At 40.8% G+C, this 26,942-nt stretch overlaps 1 protein-coding gene across 1 annotated transcript in view; it reads left to right on the plus strand.

Moving 5' to 3' along the window:
• Positions 1-598: 598 nt before the first annotated feature.
• IQCJ (IQ motif containing J) overlaps positions 599-26,942 on the plus strand; it is a 42,694-nt gene continuing 16,350 nt past the window's right edge. The window contains exon 1 of the mRNA XM_082461068.1: positions 599-13,103. Within this exon, the coding sequence (XP_082317194.1) occupies positions 12,901-13,103 (203 nt within the window). The 5' untranslated portion in view covers positions 599-12,900. The remainder of the gene's footprint in view (positions 13,104-26,942) is intronic.

Genomic DNA, 26,942 nt, shown 5'->3' on the forward strand with positions numbered 1-26,942 from the left:
CAATCAATGTCATTCTTATGGAATAAGCCCCTCATCTGTACCTTAGCACTTTGGTGCCATTTCCGTCACCCTTTGCACATTCTGCACGCAGGCACACCATTCTAGTCGGCCAGTAGGGGCAAGTGTCCCAGCATGAGCACATGGACGACCCACTCACTGCCTTTTCTTGGCCCTCTTAGGATACCATTGTTCAGGCTCTATCGTCACACACACAAGAGTCAGGCTTATTTGACTGATCTGCATTCTGTCCTGAATGTCAAAATGTTTAAAACAGTTTTTGAATAAAAACAGTCTTAGACAACTCCTTGACCACTTAAAACTCATCTTTCCTCCCCTGGTATTTTGGGCCTTTCAAGGGGCGGGAGGACAGGGCTTTATCTACTTGTTTTCTCCCCGGCCCCCATTGTATCCTCATGCCTAGCATAGTGCCTAACACTTACGATTATATTTTTATTAAATAATGAGTGAAACCATGAATAAATGACGAAAGGAAAGCTTGCTGACTTGGGGCGCCTCTTCTTCAGGTTCTTTCTCAAGTTCTGTTTTCATATGCTTTCACTGTTGTGGCCTCCATTTAATCCCTAAATATCTCTTTCTTCCTTTTTTTTTTTTAACATGTTTATTGGAGTATAATTGCTTTACAATGGTGTGTTAGTTTCTGCTGTATAACAAAGTGAATGAGCTGTACATATACATACATCCGCATATCTCCTCCCTCTTGCATCTCCCTCCCACCCTCCCTATCCCACCCCTCTAGGTGAACACAAAGCACCGAGCTGATCTCCCTGTGCTATGCGGCTGCTTCCCACTAGCTACCTATTTTACATTTAGTAGTGTATATATGTCCATGCCACTCTCTCACCTCATCCCAGCCTACCCTTCCCCCTCCCCAAGTCCTCAAGTCCATTCTCTACGTCTGCGTCTTTTAATGAATATTTATTGAATATTCCTCTTAACACTCAAGTTATTGCTGTGTGCCCAGAATTATGCTGGGTGCTAAATTTATCATATTGATGTACCCATGAGATCATAATCTAGGCTCAGAAAGCTCAGCATCCACTGGATCTGGTGGGCAATCAGGTGTAGGAGTGAGTTTTCCCTTCCCTAAGTATAGTGATGTCTGTTTCATTTGCTCTCATATGGACAAACATACATGGATTCCACTTCCCCCCACAGCCAATGAATGCCATGAGAGAACTAGAAATAAAGTCCTATGGCATCAAAAAGAACAGTGTTACCCTTACAAGTACAAAATGTTTTTTATTTTATCCAGTGTTGACAGAAATCATACTATTGCACACTTCCCAGCAATCTTAATTTTAAAAATACATGATATTCACTTTCCTTCCTGACTACGGTAGTGCTTATCAAAATTCTCACCCAGAACTATTGAAAGCAGAAAATAGTGAATATGTATGTTATTGTTAGGGGGTGTGGGAAGAAGTAGCCATATGGAAACCTCAACATTTTTTTAGGCCTTCTGTTTTAATTTTAAAATTAATGCAGGGACTTCCCTGGTGGTCCAGTGGTTAAGACTCCATGTTTCCACTGCAGGGGGGCACGGGTTCGATCCCTGGTCAGGGGACTAAGATCCCGCATGCCGTGCAGCGCAGCCAAAAAATAAAATACATAAATAAATAAAAATCTTTAAAAAAATAAAATTAATGTAAACCTTGGACTTCGTTTTAAAATCATGCATTTGCTATCCATGGAGTAAAAGTGATATCCTGGGAAATTGTGCCGTAGTCTTAGGTTCCATGTACCCCTGGCCTGTTGCTGGCACACCCCAGTTTGCCAGGTTCAGAAGTAGGGTTTACAAGTTTGAAAGATACTTAAATTTAATGAAAAAAATAAATTCTACCCTTAAACACTTAGGCTATATTAAGGAAAATAAAATACAACTTATATAGACGACATAAGGGCTATACCCATCATAAACACATACAAGATCTCAGAGAAGCAAAGTTTACTTCAAAAGGGGAGAACTTGCAGGAAGTTTTCAGGAAAAGGTGACACTCCAGGCAGTAAGGATCTTCCTTTATGTGTTCAGTGAAATATGGATCAGGATCTACTTTGTAGTTTTTCTGTTTCTTTCTCCCACATTTAGTCTGAGAACACCTCACCTCACAGCTTCTGATAATCTCATTCTTTCAAATTCTTTTGTTTGCTGCAAGTTGGGAAACAATAAAATTATGTTTGCTTGAGAATTGTTTTCTAAAGAAAACTCTAAATGAAGACTTTACAGGTAAAATGGGTGGGCTTAGGGACTGTGTGAGGGGTGTTTGGAACTCAGAGCACCTAATATCCAGGAGACATGTTCCAATGTAGTATAGAGTTTTCCGAGAGACCAGTCTCCAGATAATTGAGGTGATGTTGTATTATTTGATGATAACATATACACTATAATGCATTATTACTCTTTTGTTTCTGTTTTTAAAGAGTATCTTTATCATTGTTTTATTTCAACTCATGCATGGACTGACTCATTTCAAGTTTTTGAGCCCCTGATCTTAAATTGGGGTTTTAATGACTTCTTGATGTTCCAAGAGTATTAAGTGGAGTGGGGGGTAGGACAGTCAGGGAAAGGGGTTGGAGGGAGAGATAGGGCAGATCACACAGAACCTGATATGAGGTCCTGCTGGACCCAGGGGCTTAGGCTCTCCTTATAGTTGAGGGGAGGCAAGAAGGGTTTCAAGCAGTTGACTCACCTAAGGATGGGCTTAGCATTTTAGGTTGTTCCTTCTGGCAGGTGATAAATCCTCAACCAAGGACAGTGGAAACAGAGAGGGTATGCTGTGGACACAATTTGGAAGTCAAAATGGCAGAACTGGATGACTAATGGGCAGTGGGTTTAGAGTGGGCCAGGAGAAGGTGTCAAGGTGTAGACCCATGTTTGGAGGGGCTAGAGAGATACGTTAATAAAAACCATGAAAATTACAAACATATTGAGCACCTACTCTGTGCCTAGTGCAAGACCGAATGATTTACATGAATTTTAATCATCAATCCTCATAGCAATCCTTGGAATTTGGTACAGTGTTCCCATTTTAAGGATGATGAAACTGAGGCTCGGTGAGGGGGGGGTCACCCGGCCCAAGAGCGCACAGCTAGAATGGAGCAGAGATGGGCACCATGGGAATGACAAGAGAGACAATAATTGCTGTCCTTAGGAAGACAGGCACTTAAGCACTTTCTTTATGGGTGGCTGACACTTTATTGTACGCAAAACACTTTAAAATATGTTATTTTAGTTGATCCTCACAAAACATTGTGTAGTAGACTTTGTCATCATTTTACAGATGATGAAAGCGAGATGCGAAGAGTGAGTCAGTTGTCTAAGGTCACACAGTGGGTAGGTGGCATGTCTGGTTCAGGTAAGAGGTCTGAGTACTTTGCAGACCACTACGGCTTCTGCTTTACAAGCACCACTGGTGAGATACCACTGCTGCTCATGCTGTTCCATGTCATTCATGGGGAAAGACTGGAGAGGATAGATTCTGGAATCAGACTGCTTTGGTTTGCATGGTGTTTCTCCTTTAAGACCTTGGTCAAGTGACTTAATCTCTCAGAGTCTGTTTTCTTATCTAGGTAATGGGAATAATAATTGCATCTTTTGCTATTTTTATGGGGCTGAAGTCATAATTTTACAAAGATAATTTATGCAAAGTGCCTGGCACCTAATAAAATTCAATAAATGTTAATAGTAATAATAGTAGTTCTAAGAAATGACACACAGCTGTGGAAGGAAATATTAAAATATACAGAATTGCATTTGCAATGAACTTGAAAGGATTTCAGAAGATATGGAAGGAGCAATACTGGGGTTGAGAGATTAACAGTATTTTTAATCCTAAAGATGACTTTTGTTTAGGCTGGCAGTAGGATTTATGATCAGGAGAGTTAAATGATTAGAAATGTACTTAAAGAAAAGCAATTAGGCAACCCAATGCAACCCACTAACTGGTGAGAGTCAACAAGGTCCTGAACATGGTGGTAGTGGAGGGAATAGAGAAGAAGGGATGGGCAGGTCTGAGGTGCTGCAGAGCATGTTAGGAGAGCTCCTCCCAGCATGCATTTGGGTTGCTTCTTCACAATATCATTTGGTGAGTACCTAAGAACTGCAAACTCATTTTCCAATGGGACTAAGCCAAAAATCTAATCTGGACAGCATTTGCTACACTACAGTGAAATCATTCCAGAATCAGGTATAAATGATTTGGGAGTTACATGTTGTTCTGATTGCCTGCACTTTGTTTTTGTCCTTTGGCACAGGAAACCTGGACTTGGTGTATGGACTCACTCATCCACCTTTGCTATTCTGTGTGCATTCTGAGAGGTGTTTCTTTGCTGACTTGTGTGCTTACATGTATTTGAGTTTTCTGCTTCAAGCATGGTATCTAGAATTTTTTTTTTCAAAATGTAGAAATATATAAGATGCAAAAATATCTATATCCTAGTGGTTAGTATTTCTGTCTCAGTCGAGTTTTCATGGTTGTCCTGCTGAAACTAAGCTGAATTAACTTGAGTAATCAATTTAAAATGACTACTAATAGTGTTTTAATTCCTCATATCCTAGATTTAGTAGAAGTGTTTAGACTTTTTGCAATGAGCTGGGTCTTCATTCTGTAATGATAACGTCACAGTGTCTGTGATGTAAAACTAGCAAAAGCTCTTGAGAATATCATGCACAATTTTAGGAAAAGGAGAGAGGGGACATTTAAGCCTAAAGGATGCTTTGCAACATAACATTGGGCTGGCTCACCCTGTCTGACAATCCTGGATCCACTGGGGCTGTCTTGTGCAGCTGGATGGAGTTGTAGGTGCTTATTCAGATTAGGGCACAGGGCTGACATGGGTGATCTGGTTGTAGGTATACCCTTCCAAGTGGATACCCTCCGACCCATCATTCCAGGAGAATCTTAGGGGCTGAAAGCATCTCAGAGTCAAGGTGACCAACGACTTAAACCATCATAATTGGGTTTTTACTTAAGATGTTTCTTTTTGGCATCTGTTCAAATGAGCTCAGGTGATTGGCACGCTCAGAGTTGGCAGTCAAAGGCTTTTATGTCCTAACGCCTAGGAACATAGCCTGGTTGGTCAAACAAGAATAAAGAATGAGCTACCACAATGATTCCTATCATCATAGTGTATGCTTGTAAGTTCCACTATGTATGAAGCAATGAATAATGCTACTGAGGCCTCGCATAGTGAGGCCAGGATCACCTCACTAAGTGATTGTCACCATAAAACCATAGCCCCTCTGCATCTCATCGGACATTCAGAATGTTCTTAAAGTGCTAGAAACAGGCAAATCAAATCTCTTCTGAAGTCTACTACCTCATATATGCCTCATGTGCCCATAACTTACCTGAATGAATCCTTTAAATGAGCTGTTGATGTCCTATTAGCCATTTTTTTCCTCCCAAAGAAATTCATGTTCAGCTGCAAGGTAACTTCCCTGTGTGAAATTTACAGGTCTGTCAGCCATAAAAAACATTAATGCATAATACATAAACAAAACCTATGCTGTTTTTGCAAAAAAAAAAAATGGCAAAGAAAAAAGAAAGGAGTTTAGTCTCTGCTTTCTAAAGGGAGAAAACATGAACCTTGCATTTTTATTTTTGATGTCTTTTTGCCTTTAAATATATGAGATGACTATTAATGCCCATATTCACAGCAGGGTAAGGAGGGAAGTGCAGTAAATTGTAAAGCACATTTACATTATAACAAGGCCCATGGAAGCATTGTAATTCACACAGTTATTTCAACAGAGGTTTGGACTCTGTCCAATTTAATTTTCTGAAGTTGGGCTGTGCAGCTGGGTCATTCCTGGTCTAATCTGGGAAATGTATCTCTTAAGGCTGTGGATCAGAATGCCAGCCTCCCAGCTGTCACCAAGGAGCATCATTTGCAGCCACTGAGGTCCGAGGGCAAAGCATCAGAATCACTTTATGTGGACACAGCCGCCTAGCTAGCTTCATAAATTCTGTTGCAAAGAGCAATAACCAATATTTCATGTTTAATGATGCAGGGCTAAAATTAGTATAGATTTTATGTCTTCTACTTTTCCAAATTATGCAAATATTAGTAACCCCTTTTTTAGTGCCCTTATTACATTTCCATTAAAAAAGGGGCAATGGGGTGGTGGAGGAGGGGATTGAGGAAGCCTGATGATGTTTAATTGAATGATTGAATAGTCAAAAGTAATTTTGGCTTTTAACTTTTGTTAAATAGTTACCCTTAGGTTAATAATGAAATTATTCCCAACTCAAAAATTATGTGTGTAAGTGGTATAGGTTCTGTCACCCATAGCTACACAATGAAGTAAATTGTAGATTGTTTCCACATGTTTTAAGTTACCTTAAATACTCTAGGATATGCTGAGAATAAAATGGCCAGGGCATAAGTCAGAAAAGTTAAAAGGTTGCCACTTAGACACAAGTACACTTTAGAGAAAAAGCAATTTTGAGTGGATTTCTGATTTTAAGCTTGTCCAAAGAATATACCCTGCTTGTTTAGACAGTAAAAGTGGCAGGGACAGAAGAAAAAGAGAAGAGATTTTTATTATTGGTCAGGTTAAGGGGCTGCCCAAGTGGCCACAGAGATGAGCTTGTCTGGCCTCTTAGGTGTATTCTCCTGTTTGTGACAGGAGAAAGCCCTGCAGGATTAAGGTGGGATGGGGAAGCCAGACACAAAAGAACAAAATCCAGAATCCGCCATCCAGTCTAACAGTTCATACCTAAGTGATGACTTCAGAACAACTCTGATGACAGTGGGAAGCATGGGCTTTGTTTGGCAAGTAGTCGATCAGTTATTCCCCCAATAGTACAGCCTACATTTCACAGCCACTCATAACACAGATTTCATTTGGAGAAATGAGATTAAGGAATATGGAATGCTCTATGTCTGGGTTGTACGTGAATAGTTCAACTTGCACTTTGCAGAGGGGCTTAGCCCACATGTCAAAAAGACAGAAGTTAAAATGAGCATGGTAGAAAGTGTACCCTTATCTGGTGAATCAAACTGAGCCAGAAAATTGAGTTAGGCCCTTGAGTTGGGACAACTTCTCTGATAGGGGTCAACCATCAAACAGACATGTTCTTCTGTTAGTTAATGTGATTAATTAATAGTATTAATTGAATTTGTTGGATTATAGAAAAGGAATGGAAAGGATAGGGCAAACCAAAGAAAACATAAGACCCTTGAGGCATCTGAGCCAGAGTCCAGGGAGAAGACAGACGACCCACTTAAAAGGGTGATTGAAAGAGTTGAATGAAGTGACTGTATAGACATGGGCAGGGTGTGGGGAGAACCACAGGGGATGGTGAAGCATCTGGGGCTATCAATAGCTGGAAGGGCAAGAAGAGGGAAGGGGGACTTCCCTGGTGGTCCAGTGGTTAAGACTTCGCCTTCCAGTGCAGAGGGTGTGGGTTCAATCCCTGGTCAGGGAGCTAAGATCCCACATGCCTCGGAGCCAAAAAACCAAAACATAAAACAGCAGCAATATTGTAACAAATTCAATAAAGACTTTAAAACAAAAATGAAAAACATAAAAAAAGAGAAGGGGAAGGAAGGGAAGGGAAGAAAGGGAAAGAAATGTCTTGGGGGGTGAGAAAACATAGTAGTTATGGGAACGTGGCGAGAATGACTATGTGGGAGAGGCCACCACCCCATGGCAGCTGTGACCTTCAGTGACGCCAGCCTGTACTCCAGTAAGAGAGGGGAGCACAGGGAATAAATGCCCCAACTTCTCTCTTCTGCTCCCCTCTGATCGCGTGCCAGTGCCTCCCACCGCTCAAACCCTGTCCTAAGCCACAGAACAAAGGACCCTGCTTGATAAAGTCTAATTTTGACCCTCCCAGAGCACAGGGGAGAGTGGAGATGAGTAAAGAGTGTAGATGGGGAGATGCTGGTCAAGGGGTACCAAGTTTCAGTTATGCAAGATGAGTAACTTCTAGAGACCTAATATACAACAGGTACTGTAGTTAACAACACTGCAGTGTGAAACTGAAATGTGCCAAGAGGGTGGATCTTAGGTGTTCTCACTACCCCCATCCCCCAAAAAAAGAAAGAAAAGAAAATGGTAAGTATGTGAGGCAACAGATATGTTAATTAGCTTGATAGTGGTGATTATTTTACAATGTATACATATCTCAAATATATACCTTAAATATATACAATTTGTAATTGTCAGTTATACCTCAATAAAACTGGAAAAAGTAGAATGCTAAATAAAAAGAAAGCTACAGAATGATAAAATAAAAAAAGAGAGAGTATATCTGGAGGGGCAGAGGAAAATCACCAGAGGACATACAACATCTTGGGACCTGGGGGTCCATTAAGCCACTAAGATTTCATCTCAGTCAGATCAATGCATTCAATTCATTTATTCAACATATATTAATTAGACACCACCTAAATGCCTCATTTGGGGAATAAACACCTCAAGGTGAATAAATCACTATCCCTGATCTCAAAGAGCTCAGTGGTAGGGTGGGACAGGTCAAGAGGCAATGTTAAAATAGGAATCACCGCAGGATGCTGAGGAAGCAAGGTGAGGTACCAGACCCTCCTGCGGAGTTAGGAAAGGCTCTGTGGAGGAGGGGAAAGGTGGGGGGCTTCCTGAAGGAAGAATGAGAGTGGGCCAGTAGAAGAGCTGGGAACCCAATGTCCAGTGAGAGAGCATGTGAATTCAGGATTGGGTGAACTTTGACAGGAGCAGACTTGGAGAGGGAGTGCACCGGGCAGGGCTCGTAAGGTGAGGTCCCCAGAGAGACAAGGCGGCCTTGGCTGAGATCCTGGAATCCATCTGAAAGCACTGGGGAGCCACGTTCGTTTCTAGTAGGGAAATGGCATGTTTAGATATGAAATCAGAGACAATGAAGGCTAGTGGGAGAAACCAATGATGGGAAAGACCAATGTGTATATGTTTTTAATGGTAAGTTAAAATAAAACTTTCTCAAAGAGTGAAGCTCCGAGCAAAGGTCTATGGAGCAAGCCAACTTCCTTATTCATCTCCCAGAAAACAAGGACACAGTTTGGAACTAGGGGCCAATTGAATTGAAGTGTTTTTGTATAGTTAGCTTAAATAACCAAATGATGAAATCAATCCTCTAAATTGTCAGCAGAGCAGCTGTTCAGAAGGCTCTTGTTAGTCATTGACCTTATGTTTAATATGATTTCCTAGAACGTGGATAGTCAGATTGAATGAAGTACTGCATCGAAGCCCTCCCTCCCCCTCCCCAAGTCTCCCTGCAATGAAAGAACCGAGGAAGAGAGAGTGGCTGGCACAAAGTGCAAAAGCCTGTTCCTTCCTGCCCCCAGGTGCCCAGGGAAAAAGAAAAGAAAAAAGCACACCACAGACACACACACACAAGAAAAGGTGCCGGGACTACCACTGTTCTGTCTCCTTCCTAATCATAATGCAGGGGGTAAAAAGAAAAAGTTCATGACCTAAAAATCCACCTCTGGTTTTCAAGAATGACTAAGGATTCTTATCCAACCTATTTCCTTTCTGTATAAAAGTGGCTTTAAGCCTGACCTTTTCTCTGACCTGGATTTATTGCTATGTCACTGGAGGTGGGATGGGCTATGCTGAAGGATTAGGTGGGAGGAACGGAGGGTTGGGAGAAAAATAGAAGATAGGGGTGGAGACTTATTCTTAGGAACCAGGGTCTCTAGGGTTGAAGGGTAAGTTTTACCTTGAAAATAAAATGCCATGTGTAAGAGTGAAAAGGATGTTCTGTCTCTCTGTCTCTGCCTCTCTCTCTTTCTATGTATATCTATCTACCCACCTATTAATCATCTCTATCTTCATACCCAATTACCATATATAACTGCCTATATAGTACTTGCTTCCACTTACCGTGAAAAGCACACATGTAAAACAGTTAAATAAAGAGGTTTACATATCATGTATTGAAAGAGGAGGAAATAATTGTACTAGCAGCCTGGAGAGAATAGTTCTGGTAATTGAATATTTAATTTAGCTTAAGCTTCTGGCAGCCAAGGCAAAATAAACCACCTCTGTGAGACTTATGAGTTGTTATTGTTGATGAAAAGAAGTGCACTATTTTATCAAAAGGGGAAAATATCCTCTAGGATGAAATTCTAAAATTTCATTCTTTTTATGTAAGAGAGAGCCTGTAGCAAAATGTACAGTGTCTTATATAGCAGTTTTACAGAAGGTGCAGAAACGGTCTTCGTATGAGGTTTATTTTATCCCAGTGTTGTATATAAAAGCAGCTGCCTTCAATAAAAAGGAACTGGGAATTCCCTGGTGGCCCAGTGGTTAGGGATCCTTGCTTCCACTGTAGGGGGCACAGGTTCAATCCCTGGTCAGGGAACTGAGATTCTGCAAACCATGTGGTGTGGCATAAATAAATAAATAAATAGATAAATAAATAAATAAAATAAGGAACTGAAGACCATGACCTGCTTCATCCATTAGTCTTCTCAATAAAACATCTTTTAACAAGACACTGTCCAAACAAAACAAAACCAACTAACCAATCTAACGATGACAACACCTGTCTAGTTCTGAATGTCTATAGTTCTATAGCTCATCTAGTTAGGATTCTATATTTAGTAGTCCTAGGTTATGGCTCACACTGTCACTTCTGAGTTAGATTCTTTCAATTGTAAAAAACAGAAATCTCAACCAAAAGTGCCTAGCCAGTGAGAGACTCTATTGGCTCAGGAAACTGAAAAGTCCATCAGTATGCTGGTCTCAAGCTCCAGTTTGACCTGGAGGTTCACAGTGTCACGAGGGTTCTGGCTCCTTTGCTCTGTTTCTTTGCTTCCATCCTCTTTGCTGTGTTATCTTTCTCTCCAGTTAATGCCTCTCAGAGCAGCAAAGAGTTCTATTGCAGCTTCAGGGTTCCTCACACTTCAAAATCCTCATGCTCTAAAATTCAGAGGAAGGAAACAAAATTCTTCTCCAAATACTGAAATGAAGTTTAAGCAATTAACATTGGTTGAGTAACTAATGTCAAAATATAATGCTGAGGGAATTAAGCCAGATACAAAAGAATAGACACATTTATGTGAAATTCTAGTACATGCAACATTAATTTATGGTGATAAAAATCAGAACAGGAGTGCCTTTGGGAGAGGGACACAGAGAAGCTTTCTGGAGTGAAATAAATGTTCTGTATTTTGTTAAGGGTAGTAATTCTACCAATGCGTGCATTTGTCAAAACTCATTGTACTGTACACTTATGATGTGTGCATTTCACTCACTTAAAAAAGCAAACTCAAGTACTCAAGGATCATGCTGGCTGATGTAAGGAGAAGTGACTGAAGTGGACTAACAGGGAAAACAGGGAGACAGGAGACTATCACAGTTGCCTTAGACCAGACTGAGAAGTAGTGGTCAATTTCCAGATATATTTTGAAGTTGGGACCAACATGATTAGCTGATTGATTGACTGTGGATCATGAGAGGAAGGGAGGAGTAGAGGCTGACTTCTAGGTTTCAGGACTCATATCACCGTATATCTAGGTGAATAGTAATTTTGTTAAGTGACTAGGTGAATAGTCATTCGTTAAAATGAGGAAGAAGTGGTGAAGCAGGAGATTTGAGTGGGAGGGTCTAGACAGGGCAATCAAGACTTTGGTTTGAATGTGAGATGCCTGTCAGATGTGCACACGTAGCTCCCAAGTGGTGGATGTGTAAGAATGGAGTTTAGAGGAGAGGTCAGGTGCAAGTATAAATTTAAAGCTGTGGACTGGATAAGAGCTCCTAGGGAGTGAAGATGGATGGCAAGAGAAGAAGACTGAGGCCCAGGACAGGCTGCTGGCATGTTTCCAGAGGAGCTGAGGTTTTCTAGGAGTGAGGAGGGTCTGGGAGCGGCGGTGAGGAGCAAGAAGGGCCCCACCCCTGCTCCAGAGTGCGTCGCGTGTAGCACGGGGGGAAGAAAGGCCACCTCTAAAGAGGACCGCAGGGGAGGCAGGGTGCTCAGGGGTCAGCCAGGTTTGTCATCAGTGGACTCCTCTACAGCCTACAAGTCTTTTCTAAACGGTTCTTTGATCCTCTTGCTCTAACAAAAACTCAGCTGTCCCCGGAAGAGCAAGGGTTCAGATAGAATACGATAAGGGAATGTTCAAAGAAACTGAGGAGATAGAGGATTTTGCTGATGACAGACTGTGAGTTCCAAAGGACCCAGTGACAAGATTGGAGGGACTGGGGAGAGGTGGGTGACTGGTCAAATTCGAGGTTGTACGGTGTAGTATGAGGTTAAAGAAAATGGGTAACCTCGGAGACTTGGATGTCTGGTGGGTTAGAAACACGCTGAGATTAGTCTGGATGGTCTTTTAGGGACAAATGAGTAATTAGTGCTAAGCGGGGCTTCCTCTTGGCACTTCAGCAGTTGGTAGCGACAAGGAAAGCAGGGAATGGTGGTCTTCCCAGATCCAGACTTCTGTGGGCCTTCCTTAAATCCTGCTGTGACTGGCAACAAGACTGGAGCCAGGCAGTCTCACCAGGGACCTGGGCCGACTTCCGTCGCACTCCTGAACCAATCACTGCGGCTGAGGGAATGGGATTACACAGACTCTGGATGCCTGAAATTCAGGGAAGGAGCGTGTGCACGTGTTTGTGTGTATGTGTGTGTCTGAGCACTGGGGCTGAGGTTACCAAGAGTTACCAAGAGACAAGAGGGGATATTTGCTAAACAGCCAAACCCAGTGCATGTTCCTTAGAACTCCTCACCCAGCAACCAGCAAACATAATACTGCTGACAAGAGTAAATTTGGGAAGAGTATGGGTGGATCCATATAAACATATTGCCACTCTGGAAAAATAACAGGAAGCATTATCTTTCGTGGTTAAAAAAAAAAATAAAGTCACAAAATTTGAGTAGGAGTTTTGTATTTTAATTTGATCAAGAATCAAATTGTATGTTTAAGCACTCATCCATTGCAAGGTCCAGAAATCCTAATGGTGATTATCTCAATTTTGTTAACAATTGTCCTGAAATATTATTACCTATAAGTACATGGAGTCAATTTGTAAGACATTTCTTTTCTTTTTCACAGGAAGAATTAAAAAGATTGCAGAATTCTTTAAAACAAGTTAATGATGGAAAATATTTACTTGAAAAGTAAGTAAAAATACTAAAGGAAATTAAAGTTGAAGTTGAAAAGCTTGCATTAAAGAAAGCTATTCGACAAGGCAACAATAAATAAGTAAATTAATCTTAAGATATCATTATTGTTAGGACCTAGAAATGTGGCTCATTTGAGATATAGTTAAATAGATTTATGGCTAGTTGAGCTACAATACACAAGCTGTACTGATTAACAGAGTAATATGATGCCTGGAGATGTCTCTGATGGTATATATGAGGGCTTGAAACTTAACCCTGCCCTGTCTTTGGCTTTTAATCAGTGATGTGTATAGAAGGCAGTCATAAAATTTGTAAAACACAAGGGTAACATTAAGACTAATAGAATGAACATTCAAAATAATACTGCAGAATGGAACAAAACTGAGCTGGAATTAAAAGCAAGGAAGAAAGAGATGAAACTGAACAGAGATAAAAGTAAAGTCTTCCATTTGGGTTTGTAAGAAAATTGTACAATTAGGGCATGTGAAAGACGTATTCTGATTTCCATGTGGGTGAATGCTTAGAGGTTTTTTCTGACATTAACATGAGACTATGATTTTATATGGCTTCTAAAGATATTACCACAATATTAGTCTGATTAATAGGTATACATTGTCAAGTTAAAAGAAGAAAAAATGAGCTATCATTAATTGAACATTTACAATGTACTCTGTACTAGTGAATGTTTACAGATGTTTCCTCAGTGAATTCTGATTATGGCCTTTTGATAGAGGCACTATTATTTCCATTTTACCAATGAGGAAAGAGGCTCAGAGTGCTTTCAGCACTTGTCTAAGTACACTCAGCTAAGAGTGGTGAGGAGGAGAATGAAACTCAGGTTCAATGCCACCAGAGGCCCTGCTTGTAACCGCTAAGTCCCATGGTCAAGTCCATGTGAATGTCACCACATTTGACTCTGGGCACCACATTTAAAAATCACATTGACATCCCCAAGAGCACCAGAGGGTTAAAACTGTGAGGGTTCTGGAACCACGTGAAACTGCTACAAAGAGCTGAGGATGTGTAGCTCGAAGAAAAGAAATCTTAGAGGGAACATACAGCTATTCTTAAACATCTGAAGGAATTTTCCTATAAAAGAGGGGCTACGTTGCTCTTCTTGTTCTAGAAAGCAGAACAAGGACCAATGAGCAGGATTTATGGAGAAACAGCTTTATGACTCAGAAAAAATAATGAATTTAGTAAAGATTCAGCCTGCCCAACAGAGTGGACTTCTCTGTTAAGGAGTGAGCTCATGGACACTGGAAGTGCCTAAAAAGAGTGTACATGACCATCCATCTGAGATGCTGTTGAAAACATTCCTGAAAATCGAAAAGCCTGGATTTGGTTGCTCTTTCTTCTTTTGCCTGGCTTTGTGAGTCTGGACAAATTACATAACCACCCTGAGCCCATTTCCCCACGTTTAAAAATGAAGCTAGCCATACCGGCTTGACAGTCTTACTGAGCGCATGAAATGTGACACCCATGATAGTGACGCCGAATCCGGCTCTGTACCCTGACACCAAATTAGTTCTCAGAGACAAAGTTTTGGGTGAAGTAGAAAAGCATAGCTTTATTGCTTTGCCAGGCAAAGGGGGCCACAGTGGGCTAACGCCCTCAAAACTGTGTCCCAACCTGGAGTTGGCAGTGAGAAGTTTTACAGTGATGGTTCAAAGAGGGTGTGATCAGCTTGTGGACGTTCTTCTGATTGGTTGGTGGTGAGGTAAGTGGGAGTCCGCATCATCAACCTTCTGGTTCCAACCAGTCTTGGGTCTATGTATGGGCTTGTGGGCAGCATACTGTTAACTTCTCCCACCTGGCCGGGGTTTCAGTATCTGCAGAACAGCTCAAAGACGTTGTTATGTGTATCCCTTGATGGGGAAAGAGGACCCTGCCCTAAGGCTGCACTATCATTTCTTGACTGTTCCTCCTTAGTCTCCGCACCCCCTCCCTTCCCTAATTAGCAACTGTTGGAACCTGCTGGTTGGAACTTGGGGAAGGTCCTGGAGGCTGAATGAAGCCTATTTCCTGTAATCAAGAAATGGGGGACCCAGAAAGGCTTTTGTGCCCAGGAGCCCCACAGGGTCCTGCTCTGTATCAACAGAATGGTGCCTTCAATACTGGCTCCTTGCCTCAGGGGCTGTTTGAACTAGAAGGCCTCTCAGGTTCATCCCATCTCCATGATTCTAAGAATTGACCATGTTACTACTTGAAGAACAGTTCATTTGATCAAATGAAGTTTCTGGCTTATCTATGGATTTAATTTACTCTTGTCATGCCAGGGTATTCATATTCATTAATATGAAAAAATAAGAATAAAATTGTTTGATTACCCTCCTGCCCCCTCATCACCACCATCACTAGTTATTTGTAAACAATAATAACTGAAGATTTTTTGGCTGAAACTAGGAAGAAGATTTTTCCTCTGGGGAGATTAGTGTTGTAATGATGTTAGATCAGTGGTTCTTCATTCTGGCTACACTTTGAATCACCAGGAAGTTTAATAAAAATGCATAAGCCCCACCCCAGACAAATCAAATATGAATCTCTGGGGGAGAGATCCTAGAATCAGTACTTCTTAAAAGCTTCCTTTGTGTGATTCTGATGAGGATCTGGGGTTGAGAGCCAGTGGTCTACATGCATTTTAGATTTTTTTTGAGTTATTCAATAATCTCTTTGAGCTTAATTCTCTGAGGACACACTTTCTCTGTGATGTTCAGCTCAGGTCATTTATTTATTAAATCTGGTTATGCTGTTTTTTCATTATCGATTTTAATGTGAGAAGTGAACTCCAGAAGTTTTTTTCCTGCTAATTGACCACAACTCTATATTAAACCCCTCGCTAACACCAACATGTATCTTTCCCAGCTCTATGCTCTCAGGAAGATATGTGAAGATTAATGGTCTCCTCCCCCTTCCTCTGTTCTTTCCCTCTCATTATCTAGAAGCCTGAGAAAGCTGAAAGCTTCTGGAAATGGCCAGTCTGCTTTGCATGCTTAATTTTCCCAGTCATGATTGAGGAATTCCTGGGATGGGATTCAGAGTCTTCCCTCAAAACACCCAGGCCTCTGGGGCGAGCTTCCCTTTCGTGCTTGTCCTAACTGTGGCTACCAGTCCTAAGAATTCTACCCATTTGACTGGAATTCTGAAGATTTTCCTGGTCTGCTTCAGGGCAGGGCTGTGTCCTTGAAAGCTGTCAAATTTGATTGAAAAATTGGTGTACTTTGAGTGAGCAGATTAGGCATTTCATTATAGCTGTAGCTGACTTAGATGTTAATGTAAATCATCTCAGCTACTTGAAATGACCATAAGTTAAGTGATAGTGGTGTCATAGCAGTTGATTGGTTATTCCCCCTTGGAATGTTACATTTATTCTTAATGCTCAACAGGGTTTTGTGGTAGACAGTTGGTGGGAAGGGAGGGGGAGCTGCAACTCTGTTCTACCTGACACCATCTACAGGGCCAACTGGATGCATTTGTCTCTGTCTGTCTGTCTGTCTCTCTCTCTCTCTCAGTGAAGCTTGGCATGTGCCCATAAACAGAGAAGAGCAATTACTAAGACCATTAATTAGGAGGCTGCTTATAACTCTATTGTTTTGAAGAATCATTTATTAACTTAAGTAAGACCTTAGGCTGACTGCTATCAATATTTTTTGTAAATGTTGAATCAGGCCGGGTACCAGAGTAGAAAATGCATGATTGCAACTCACACATTCTTCTGCTGTATAATCGCTTTGTGACCCACAAGCAATTATTGACAGAATGAGCTAAAGCTATCTAATTTAAACCTACTGGTATTTGTAGTGTATAGCTTGTTGAGGATGTATGAATTATAACCCCACAGTAGCAAAATTGCTAATACTATTTTAAAAATTTCTTTCTGTGAAGACTCGAGCCTTGTCTTTGGTTGCTGCATATATCAACAGGCCCCACAGCACCTCACATATATCTCTGTTGCCCAATTTGCTAGTTGGTTTGTAAGGGGTTTAACTTACAGTATTTTGTTGTTGTTGTTGTTAGCTTCTGCTTTATAACAAAGTTAATCAGTTATACATATACAATATGTTCACATATCTCTTCCCTCTTGCATCTCCCTCCCTCCCACCCTGCCCATCCCACCCCTCTAGGTGGTCACAAAGCACCGAGCTGATCTCCCTATGCTATGCGGCTGCTTCCCACTAGCTATTTCATATTTGGTAGTGTATATATGTCCATGACACTCTCTCACCCTGTCACATCTCACCCCACCCCCTCCCCATATCCTCAAGTCCACTCTCTAGTAGGTCTGTGTCTTTATGCCCATCCTGCCACTAGGTTCTTCATGGCCTTTTTTTTTTTTTTTTTCCTTAAATTCCGTATATATATATTAGCATACTGTATTTGTTTTTCTCTTTCTGACTTACTTCACTCTGTATGACAGACTCTAACTCCATCCACCTCATTACAAATACCTCCATTTCATTTCTTTTTATGGCTGAGTAATATTCCATTGTATATATGGGCCACATCATCTTCTTTATCCATTCATCTGTCAATGGACATTTAGGTTGCTTCCATGTCCTGGCTATTGTAAATAGAGCTGCAATGAACATTTTGGTACATGACTCTTTTTGAACTATGGTTTTCTCAGGGCATATGCCCAGTACTGGGATTGCTGGGTCGTATGGTAGTTCTATTTGTAGTTTTTTAAGGAACCTCCATACTGTTCTCCATAGTGGCTGTATCAATTTACATTCCCACCAACAGTGCAAGAGTGTTCCCTTTCCTCCACACCCTCTCCAGCATTTATTGTTTCTAGATTTTTTGATGATGGCCATTCTGACCGGTGTGAGATGATATCTCATTGTAGTTTTGATTTGCATTTCTTTAATGATTAATGATGTTGAGCATTCTTTCATGTGTCTGTTGGCAATCTGTATATCTTCTTTGGAGAAATGTCTATTTAGGTCTTCTGCCCATTTTTGGATTGGGTTGTTCGTTTTTTTGTTATTGAGCTGCATGAGCTGCTTGTAAATCTTGGAGATTAATCCTTTGTCAGTTGCTTCATTTGCAAATATTTTCTCCCATTCTGAGGGTTGTCTTTTGGTCTTGTTTATGGTTTCCTTTGTTGTGCAAAAGCTTTTAAGTTTCATTAGGTCCCATTTGTTTATTTGTGTTCTTATTTCCATTTCTCTGGGAGCTGGGTCAAAAAGAATCTTGCTGTGATGTATGTCATAGAGTGTTCTGCCTATGTTTTCCTCTAAGAGTTTGATAGTGTCTGCCCTTACACTTAGGTCTTTAATCCATTTTGAGTTTATTTTTGTGCATGGTGTCAGGGAGTGTTCTAATTTCATACTTTTACATGTAGCTGTCCAATTTTCCCAGCACCACTTATTGAAGAGGCTGTCTTTTCTCCACTGTATATGCTTGCCTCCTTTATCAAAGATAAGGTGACCATATGTGCGTGGGTTTATCTCTGGGCTTTCAATCCTGTTCCATTGATCTATATTTCTGTTTTTGTGCCAGTACCAAACTGTCTTGATTACTGTAGCTTTGTAATATAGTCTGAAGTCAGGGAGCCTGATTCCCCCAGCTCCATTTTTCGTTCTCAAGATTGCTTTGGCTATTCGGGGTCTTTTGTGTTTCCATACAAATTGTGAAATTTTTTGTTCTAGTTCTGTGAAAAATGCCAGTGGTAGTTTGATAGGGATTGCATTGAATCTGTAGATTGCTTTGGGTAATAGAGTCATTTTCACAATGTTGATTCTTCCAATCCAGGAATATGGTATATCTCTCCATCTATTTGTATCATCTTTAATTTCTTTCATCAGTGTCTTATAATTTTCTGCATACAGGTCTTTTGTCTCCTTAGGTAGGTTTATTCCTAGATATTTTATTCTTTTTGTTGCAATGGTAAACGGGAGTGTTTTCTTAATTTCACTTTCAGATTTTTCATCATTAGTGTATAGAAATGCAAGAGATTTCTGTGCATTAATTTTGTATCCTGCTACTTTACCAAATTCATTGATTAGCTCTAGGAGTTTTCTGGTAGCATCTTTAGGATTCTCTATGTATAGTATCATGTCATCTGCAAACAGTGACAGCTTTACTTCTTCTTTCCTGATTTGGATTCCTTTTATTTCTTTGTCTTCTCTGATTGCTGTGGCTAACACTTCCAAAACTATGTTGAATAATAGTGGTGAGAGTGGGCAACCTTGTCTTGTTCCTGATCTTAGTGGAAATGGTTTCAGTTTTTCACCATTGAGGACAATGTTGGCTGTGGGTTTGTCATATATGGCCTTTATTATGTTGAGGAAAGTTCCCTCTATGCCTACTTTCTGCAGGGTTTTTATCATAAATGGGTGTTGAATTTTGTCGAAAGCTTTCTCTGCATCTATTGAGATGATCATATGGTTTTTCTCCTTCAATTTGTTAATATGGTGTATCACATTGATTGATTTGCGTATATTGAAGAATCCTTGCATTCCTGGGATAAACCCCACTTGATCATGGTGTATGATCCTTTTAATGTGCTGTTGGATTCTGTTTGCTAGTATTTTGTTGAGGATTTTTGCATCTATGTTCTTCAGTGATATTGGCCTGTAGTTTTCTTTCTTTGTGACATCTTTGTCTGGTTTTGGTATCAGGGTGATGGTGGCCTCGTAGAATGAGTTTGGGAGTGTTCCTCCCTCTGCAATATTTTGGAAGAGTTTGAGAAGGATAGGTGTTAGCTCTTCTCTAAATGTTTGATAGAATTCACCTGTGAAGCCATCTGGTCCTGGGCTTTTGTTTGTTGGAAGGTTTTTAATCACAGTTTCAATTTCAGTGCTTGTGATTGGTCTGTTCATATTTTCTATTTCTTCCTGGTTCAGTCTCGGCAGTTTGTGCATTTCTAAGAATCTGTCCATTTCTTCCAGGTTGTCCATTTTATTGGCATAGAGTTGCTTGTAGTAATCTCTCATGATCGTTTGTATTTCTGCAGTGTCAGTGGTTACTTCTCCTTTTTCATTTCTAATTCTATTGATTTGAGTTTTCTCCCTTTTTCTCTTGATGAGTCTGGCTAATGGTTTATCAATTTTGTTTATCTTCTCAAAGAACCGGCTTTTAGTTTCATTGATTTTTGCTATTGTTTCCTTCATTTCTTTTTCATTTATTTCTGACCTGATCTTTATGATTTCTTTCCTTCTGCTAGCTTTGGGGTTTTTTTGTTTTTCTTTCTCTAATTGCTTTAGGTGCAAGGTTAGGTTGTTTATTCGAGATGTTTCTTGTTTCTTGAGGTAGGCTTGTATTGCTATAAACTTCCCTCTTAGCACTGCTTTTGCTGCGTCCCATAGGTTTTGGGTCGTCGTATCTCCATTGGCATTTGTTTCTAGGTATTTTTTAATTTCCCCTTTGATTTCTTCAGTGATCACTTCGTTATTAAGTAGTGTATTGTGTAGCCTCCATGTGTTTGTATTTTTTACAGATCTTTTCCTGTAATTGATATCTAGTCTCATAGCGTTGTTGTCGGAAAAGATACTTGATACGATTTCAATTTTCTTAAATATACCAAGGCTTGATTTGTGACCCAAGATATGATCTATCCTGGAGAATGTTCCATGAGCACTTGAGAAAAATGTGTATTCTGTTGTTTTTGGGTGGAATGTCCTATAAATATCAATTAAGTCCACCTTGTTTAATGTATCATTTAAAGCTTGTGTTTCCTTATTTATTTTCATTTTGGATGATCTGTCCATTGGTGAAAGTGGGGTGTTAAAGTCCCCTACTATGATTGTGTTGCTGTCGATTTCCCCTTTTATGGCTGTTAGTATTTGCCTTATGTATTGAGGTGTTCCTATGTTGGGTGCATAAATATTTACAATTGTTATACCTTCCTCTTGGATCGATCCCTTGATCATTATATAGTGTCCTTCTTTGTCTCTTATAATATTCTTTATTTTAAAGTGTATTTTGTCTGATATGAGAATTGCTACTCCAGCTTTCTTTTGATTTCCATTTGCATGGAATATCTTTTTCCATCCCCTCACTTTCAGTCTATATGTGTCTCTAGGTCTTAAGTGGGTCAAGCATATATATGGGTCTTGTTTTTGTGTCCATTCAGCCAGCCTGTGTCTTTTGGTGGGAGCATTTAATCCATTTACATTCAAGGTAATTATCGATATGTATGTTCCTATTTCCATTTTCTTAAATGTTTTGGGTTTGTTATTGTAGGTGTTTTCCTTCTCTTGTGTTTCTTGCCTAGAGAAGTTCCTTTAGCATTTGTTGTAAAGCTGGTTTGGTGGTGCTGAACTCTCTCAGCTTTTGCTTGTCTGTAAAGGTTTTAATTTCTCCATCACATCTGAATGAGATCCTTGCTGGCTAGAGTAATCTTGGTTGTAGGTTTTTCTCCTTCATGACTTTAAGTATATCCTGCCACTCCCTTCTGGCTTGCAGAGTTTCTGCTGAAAGATCAGATGTTAACCTTATGGGGATTCCCTTGTGTGTTATTTGTTGTTTTTCCCTTGCTGCCTTTAATATGTTTTCCTTATATTTAATTTTTGACAGTTTGATTAATATGTGTCTTGGCATGTTTCTCCTTGGGTTTATCCTGTATGGGACTCTCTGTGCTTACAGGACTTGATTAACTATTTCCTTTCCCATATTAGGGAAGTTTTCAACTATAATCTCTTCAAATATTTTCTCAGTCCCTTTCTTTTTCTCTTCTTCTTCTGGGACCCCTATAATTCGAATGTTGGTGCATTTAATGTTGTCCCAGAGGTCTCTGAGACTGTGCTCAGTTCTTTTCATTCTTTTTTCTTGATTCTGCTCTGCAGTAGTTATTTCCACGATTTTATCTTCCAGGTCTCTTATCCTTTCTTCTGCCTCAGTTATTCTTCTATTGATCCCATCTAGAGTATTTCTAATTTCATTTATTGTGTTTTTCATCATTGCTTGGTTCCTCTTTAGTTCTTCTACGTCCTTGTTAAATGTTTCTTGCATTTTGTCTATTCTATTTCCAAGATTTTGGATCATCCTTACTATTATTATTCTGAATTGTTTTTCTGGTAGACTACCTATTTCCTCTTCATTTGTTAGGTCTGGTGTGTTTTGACCCTGCTCCTTCATCTGCTGTGTGTTTTTCTGTCGTCTCATTTTGCTTATCTTACTGTGTTTGGGGTCTCCTTTTCACAGGCTGCAGGTTCGTAGTTCCCATTGTTTTTGGTATCTGTCCCCAGTTGGTAAGGTTGGTTCAGTGGGTTGTGTAGGCTTCCTGGTGGAGGGGACTATTGTCTGTGTTCTGGTGGATGAGGTTGGATATTGTCTTTCTGGTGGGCACATCCACATCTGGTGGTGTGTTTTGGGGTGTCTGTGGCCTTATGATTTTAGGCAGCCTCTCTGCTAATGGATGGGGCTGTGTTCCTGTCTTGCTAGTTGTTTGGCATAGGGTGTCCAGCACTGTAGCTTGCTGGTCGTTGAGTGAAGCTGGGTCTTGATGTTGAGATGGAGATCTCTGAGAGATTTTCGCCATTTGGTGTTACGTGGAGCTGGTAGGTCTCTTGTAGACCAGTGTCCTGAAGTTGGCTCTCCCGCCTCAGAGGCACAGCCTTGATGCCTGGCTGGAGCACCAAGAGCCTTTCATCCACACAGCTCAGAATATAGGGGAGAAAAAAATAGAAAGAAAGAAAGAGGATAAAATAAAATAAAATAAAATAAAGCTATTATAATAAAAAATAAGAAAAAAATTATTAAGAGTAAATGTATTCAGAAAAAATTTTTTTTAATTTTTAAAAATAGATTTATTAATTTTTTATAGTAAAAAATACGAAAAAAATTATTTAGAAAAAATTTATTAAGAAAAACAATTTTAATTTTTTAAAATAAAAAATATGAAAAAACTTATTAAAATTTTTTTTAATTTCTAAAAATAGAAAATATGGAAAAAATTATTAAGAAAACATATATTAGGAAAAATAATTTTTTAAGGAAAAAAAAAAAAAAAACGGACGGACCTAACCCTAGGACTAATGGTGAAAGCAAAGCTATACAGAAAAAAAATCTCACCCAGAAGCATACACATATACACTCACAAAAAAAGGAAAAGGGGAAAAATTAATATATCTTGCTCCTAAAGTCCACCTCTTGAATTTGGGATGATTCGTTGTCTGTTCAGGTATTCAACAGACGCAGGCACATCAAGTTGTTTGTGGAGCTTTAATCCGCTGCTTCTGAGGCTGCTGGGAGAGATTTCCCTTTCTTTTCTTTGTTCGTACAGCTCTCGGGGTTCAGCTTTGGATTTGGACCCGCCTCTGCATGTATGTCGCCTGAGGGCGTCCGTTCCCCGCCCAGACAGAACGGGGTTAAAGGAGCAGCTGCTTGGGAGGCTCTGGCTCACTCAGCCCGCGGGGAGGGAGCGGTACAGAGGAGGCGGGGCGAGTCTGCAGCGGCAGAGGCCGGCGTGACGTTGCAGCAGCCTGAGGCGCGCCTTGCGTTCTCCCAGGGAAGTTGTCCCGGATCACGGGAGCCTGGCAGTGGCGAGCTGCACCGGCTCCTGTGAGGGGCGGTGTGGAGAGTGACCTGTGCTTGCACACAGGCTTCTTGTTGGCGGCAGCAGCAGCCTTAGCGTCTCACGCCCGTCTCTGGGGTCTCCGCTAATAGCCGCAGCTCGCGCCCATCTCTGGAGTTCGTCTACGCGGCGCTCTGAATCCCCTCTCCTTGCGCGCTGCGAAACAAAGAGGCAAGAAAAAGTCTCTTGCCTCTTCGGCAGCTGCAGACCTCCTCTCGGGCTCCCTCCCAGCTAGCCGCGGCGCGCCAACCCCTTCAGGCTGTGTTCATGCCGCCAGCCCCAGTCCTCTCCCTGCGATCCGACCGAAGCCCGCGCCTCGGCTCCCAGCCCCCGCCCACCCCGGCGGGTGAGCAGACAAGCCTCTCGCGCTGGTGAGTGCTGCTCGGCGCCGAGCCTCTGTGAGAGAATCTCTCCGTTTTTCCCTCTGTGCCCCTGTTGCTGTGGGATCCGCGCTGATAGCTGCGGCTCGCACCCGTCTCTGGAGTTCTTTTAGGTGGCGCTCTGAATCCCCTCTCCTTGCGCGCCAGGAAACAAAGAGGGAAGAAAAAGTCTCTTACCTCTTCGGCAGCTGCAGACTTTTTCCCGGACTCCCTCCCGGCTAGCACCAAAGCCCGAGCCTCAGCTCCCAGCCCCCGCCCGCCCCGGCGGGTGAGCAGACAAGCCTCTCGGGCTGGTGAGTGCCGCTCGGCACCGATCCTCCGTGTGGGAATCTCTCCGCTTTGCCCTCCGCACCCCTGTGGCTGCGCTCTCCTTCGCGGCTCCGAAGCTCCCCCCTCTGCCACCCGCAGACTCTGCCCGCGAAGGGGCTTCCTAGTGCCTGGAAACCTTTCCTCCTTCACGGCTCCCTCCCACTGGTGCAGGTGCCGTCCCTATTCTTTTGTCTCTGTTATTTCTTTTTTCTTTTGCCCTACCCAAGTACGTGGGGATTTTCTTGCCTTTCGGGAGGTCTGACGTCTTCTGCCAGCGTTCAGTGGGTGTTCTGTAGGAGCAGTTCCACGTGTGGATGTATTTCTACTGTATCTGTGGGAAGGAAGGTGATCTCCGCGTCTTACTCTTCCGCCATCTTGCCCCTCTTTTTCTACAGTATTTTAAAATATCCTTTTTATAAGGCTGCTGTTCCCACAAGACCATAGAATTATAAAAATGAGACTTTCCAGCCTACCAACACTGGATTAGGTCTCTCCGTGTTTCCCCTTTAATAACATCCATCACATTTTTAGTTACTCATTCAATATACATCTTCTCCTAGATTGTAGGAACATCAGAACAGGAAACATGTCTAGTGTTTTCATCATTGTGTCCCCCATGTTTTGCATCATTCCTGGCATAGAGGAGACCTTTAATATATCTGTAAATGAGTGAATAAGGTTAAATTAATAATGGTAAACCTGAATACCAACAGCACAGACCAGGCAAGAGTGTTTTTTTCCTTGCCCCTCAGCATCCCACCTGGGCAACCACAGAGCTGTCTTGGGCTGATGGTACCACCTAGTGGCCATGTGTGAATATATCTGATCTACCATGTTTTCCCCACCACTTGTTATTCCTTTCTCGAGAGGATACATTCATTATCCTAATGATGTCTCCAGCACAATTTTTTCTTATCTTTTTCTTTTCTTTACTGTAATTATAATCCTGGTCTTCATTACCTGGCTAATTTGAATACCCACCTAAATAATTTCCTTCATTCTCCTTGCTCACACCCACCACAAACCATTCTAAAACATCCCATTCATCACATTTTCCTGCTTCACATGCTTTGTTTCCCTGTAGCAACGTTTTTCAAACTGTAGATCACAATCCACTGATTGTTTGTTAAACCGATTTGATGGGTCACCCCTGGCCTTTTAGAAAATCTGAAATATGTTTAAATAATATCAGAGTACCTTACATGTAGTTGGAGAAATAATATTTCTTGAAACTTTTGTTTCAGTTTTAAACACACACACACACACCCTTACCACATGCATATGTATTGGATTGGGTTGTCAAATACTTTATCTCTGAAAACCACAGTCAGTAGAAATTTAATAAAAGACTGATATTAAATCCTCCAAGCAGTACTTTGTAGTGGTGAGACTTGAGTTTTAATGCGGTTTCTGCTGAGTTGAACATAACCTCTTTGAGCTTCAGATTTCTCAGCTCTACACTGGGGAAAATAATTCTTGATTGATAAAGGCTACTGTGAGAATTAAATGAGCTAATACAAGTAAAATGTCACGACAGTGTTTTGTACACATTGTGTGGCCAATGACTATTCCTCTTCTGCTTGTACAAACTCATTTCCTTTTATGCTCCTCCTTGTATCTTCCTCTTCCACAAAATTTCTCTTTATTGTCCCCAAATAACCTGAACATTTCACCTCCACTCTTGTTTTTTCTGAAGAACATAGGTCACTTTTATAATCATTTAACAGTGGCACTTCAAACCGTCATTGTAATAAAAGAATACATTCATTTGTTTAGTTTGATGCTCACAGTCATGGATACAAATTGCCATCAGAGATTCCAATAATGTGGGTATAGTCACTTTCAGTGAATCATTTTGCTGTCTCAATAAAGTCACAGGTGAACAAAACCCTTTAGGTGGTGCAGAAAGAGACCAGATTTAACTGGACCCAACCGATAGTTGTGTCCAAGGTCCCCTTATCTTGAGTGGGCAGGCCCAGTAAATAGCTTCCTACACTCCTCTCCCTTTTCTTGCATCTTCAGAATGGGACCTCAGTGGGGTTTAGTCCTGCCTGGGCCTGCCTAGGTTGCATTTCTGGTATCAATGACTTAAGTTTTTTTTTTTTTTACATTGATATATAGTTGATTTACAATATTATCTTAGTTTCAGGTGTGCAGCATAGTGATTTAAAATTTTTATAGATTATATTTCATTTAAAGTTATTGTAAAATATTGGCTATATTCCTTGTGCTGTACAATATATTCTTGTAGCTTATTTACTTTATACACAGTAGTGTGTACCTCTTAATCCTCTACCCCTATCTTGCCCCTCCTCTCCTTCCCTCTTCCCACTGGTAACCGCTAGTTTGTTCTCTGTGTCTGTGAGTCTGTTTCTGTTTTGATATATTCATTCATTTGTTTTATGTTTTAGATTCCACATATAAGTGATAATATACAGTATTTGTCTTTTTCTGTCTGGCTTATTTCACTAAGCATAATACCTTCAAGGTCCATCCATGTTGTTGCAAAGGACAAAATTTCATTCTTTTTTATGGCTGAGTAATATTCTATTGTGTGTGTGTGAATATACATATATATATATATATATATATATATATATATATATATATATATATATACACACC

This window comes from Balaenoptera physalus (assembly GCF_965194825.1).
Source record: "Balaenoptera physalus genome assembly, chromosome: 4".
Lineage (NCBI taxonomy): Eukaryota > Metazoa > Chordata > Mammalia > Artiodactyla > Balaenopteridae > Balaenoptera > Balaenoptera physalus.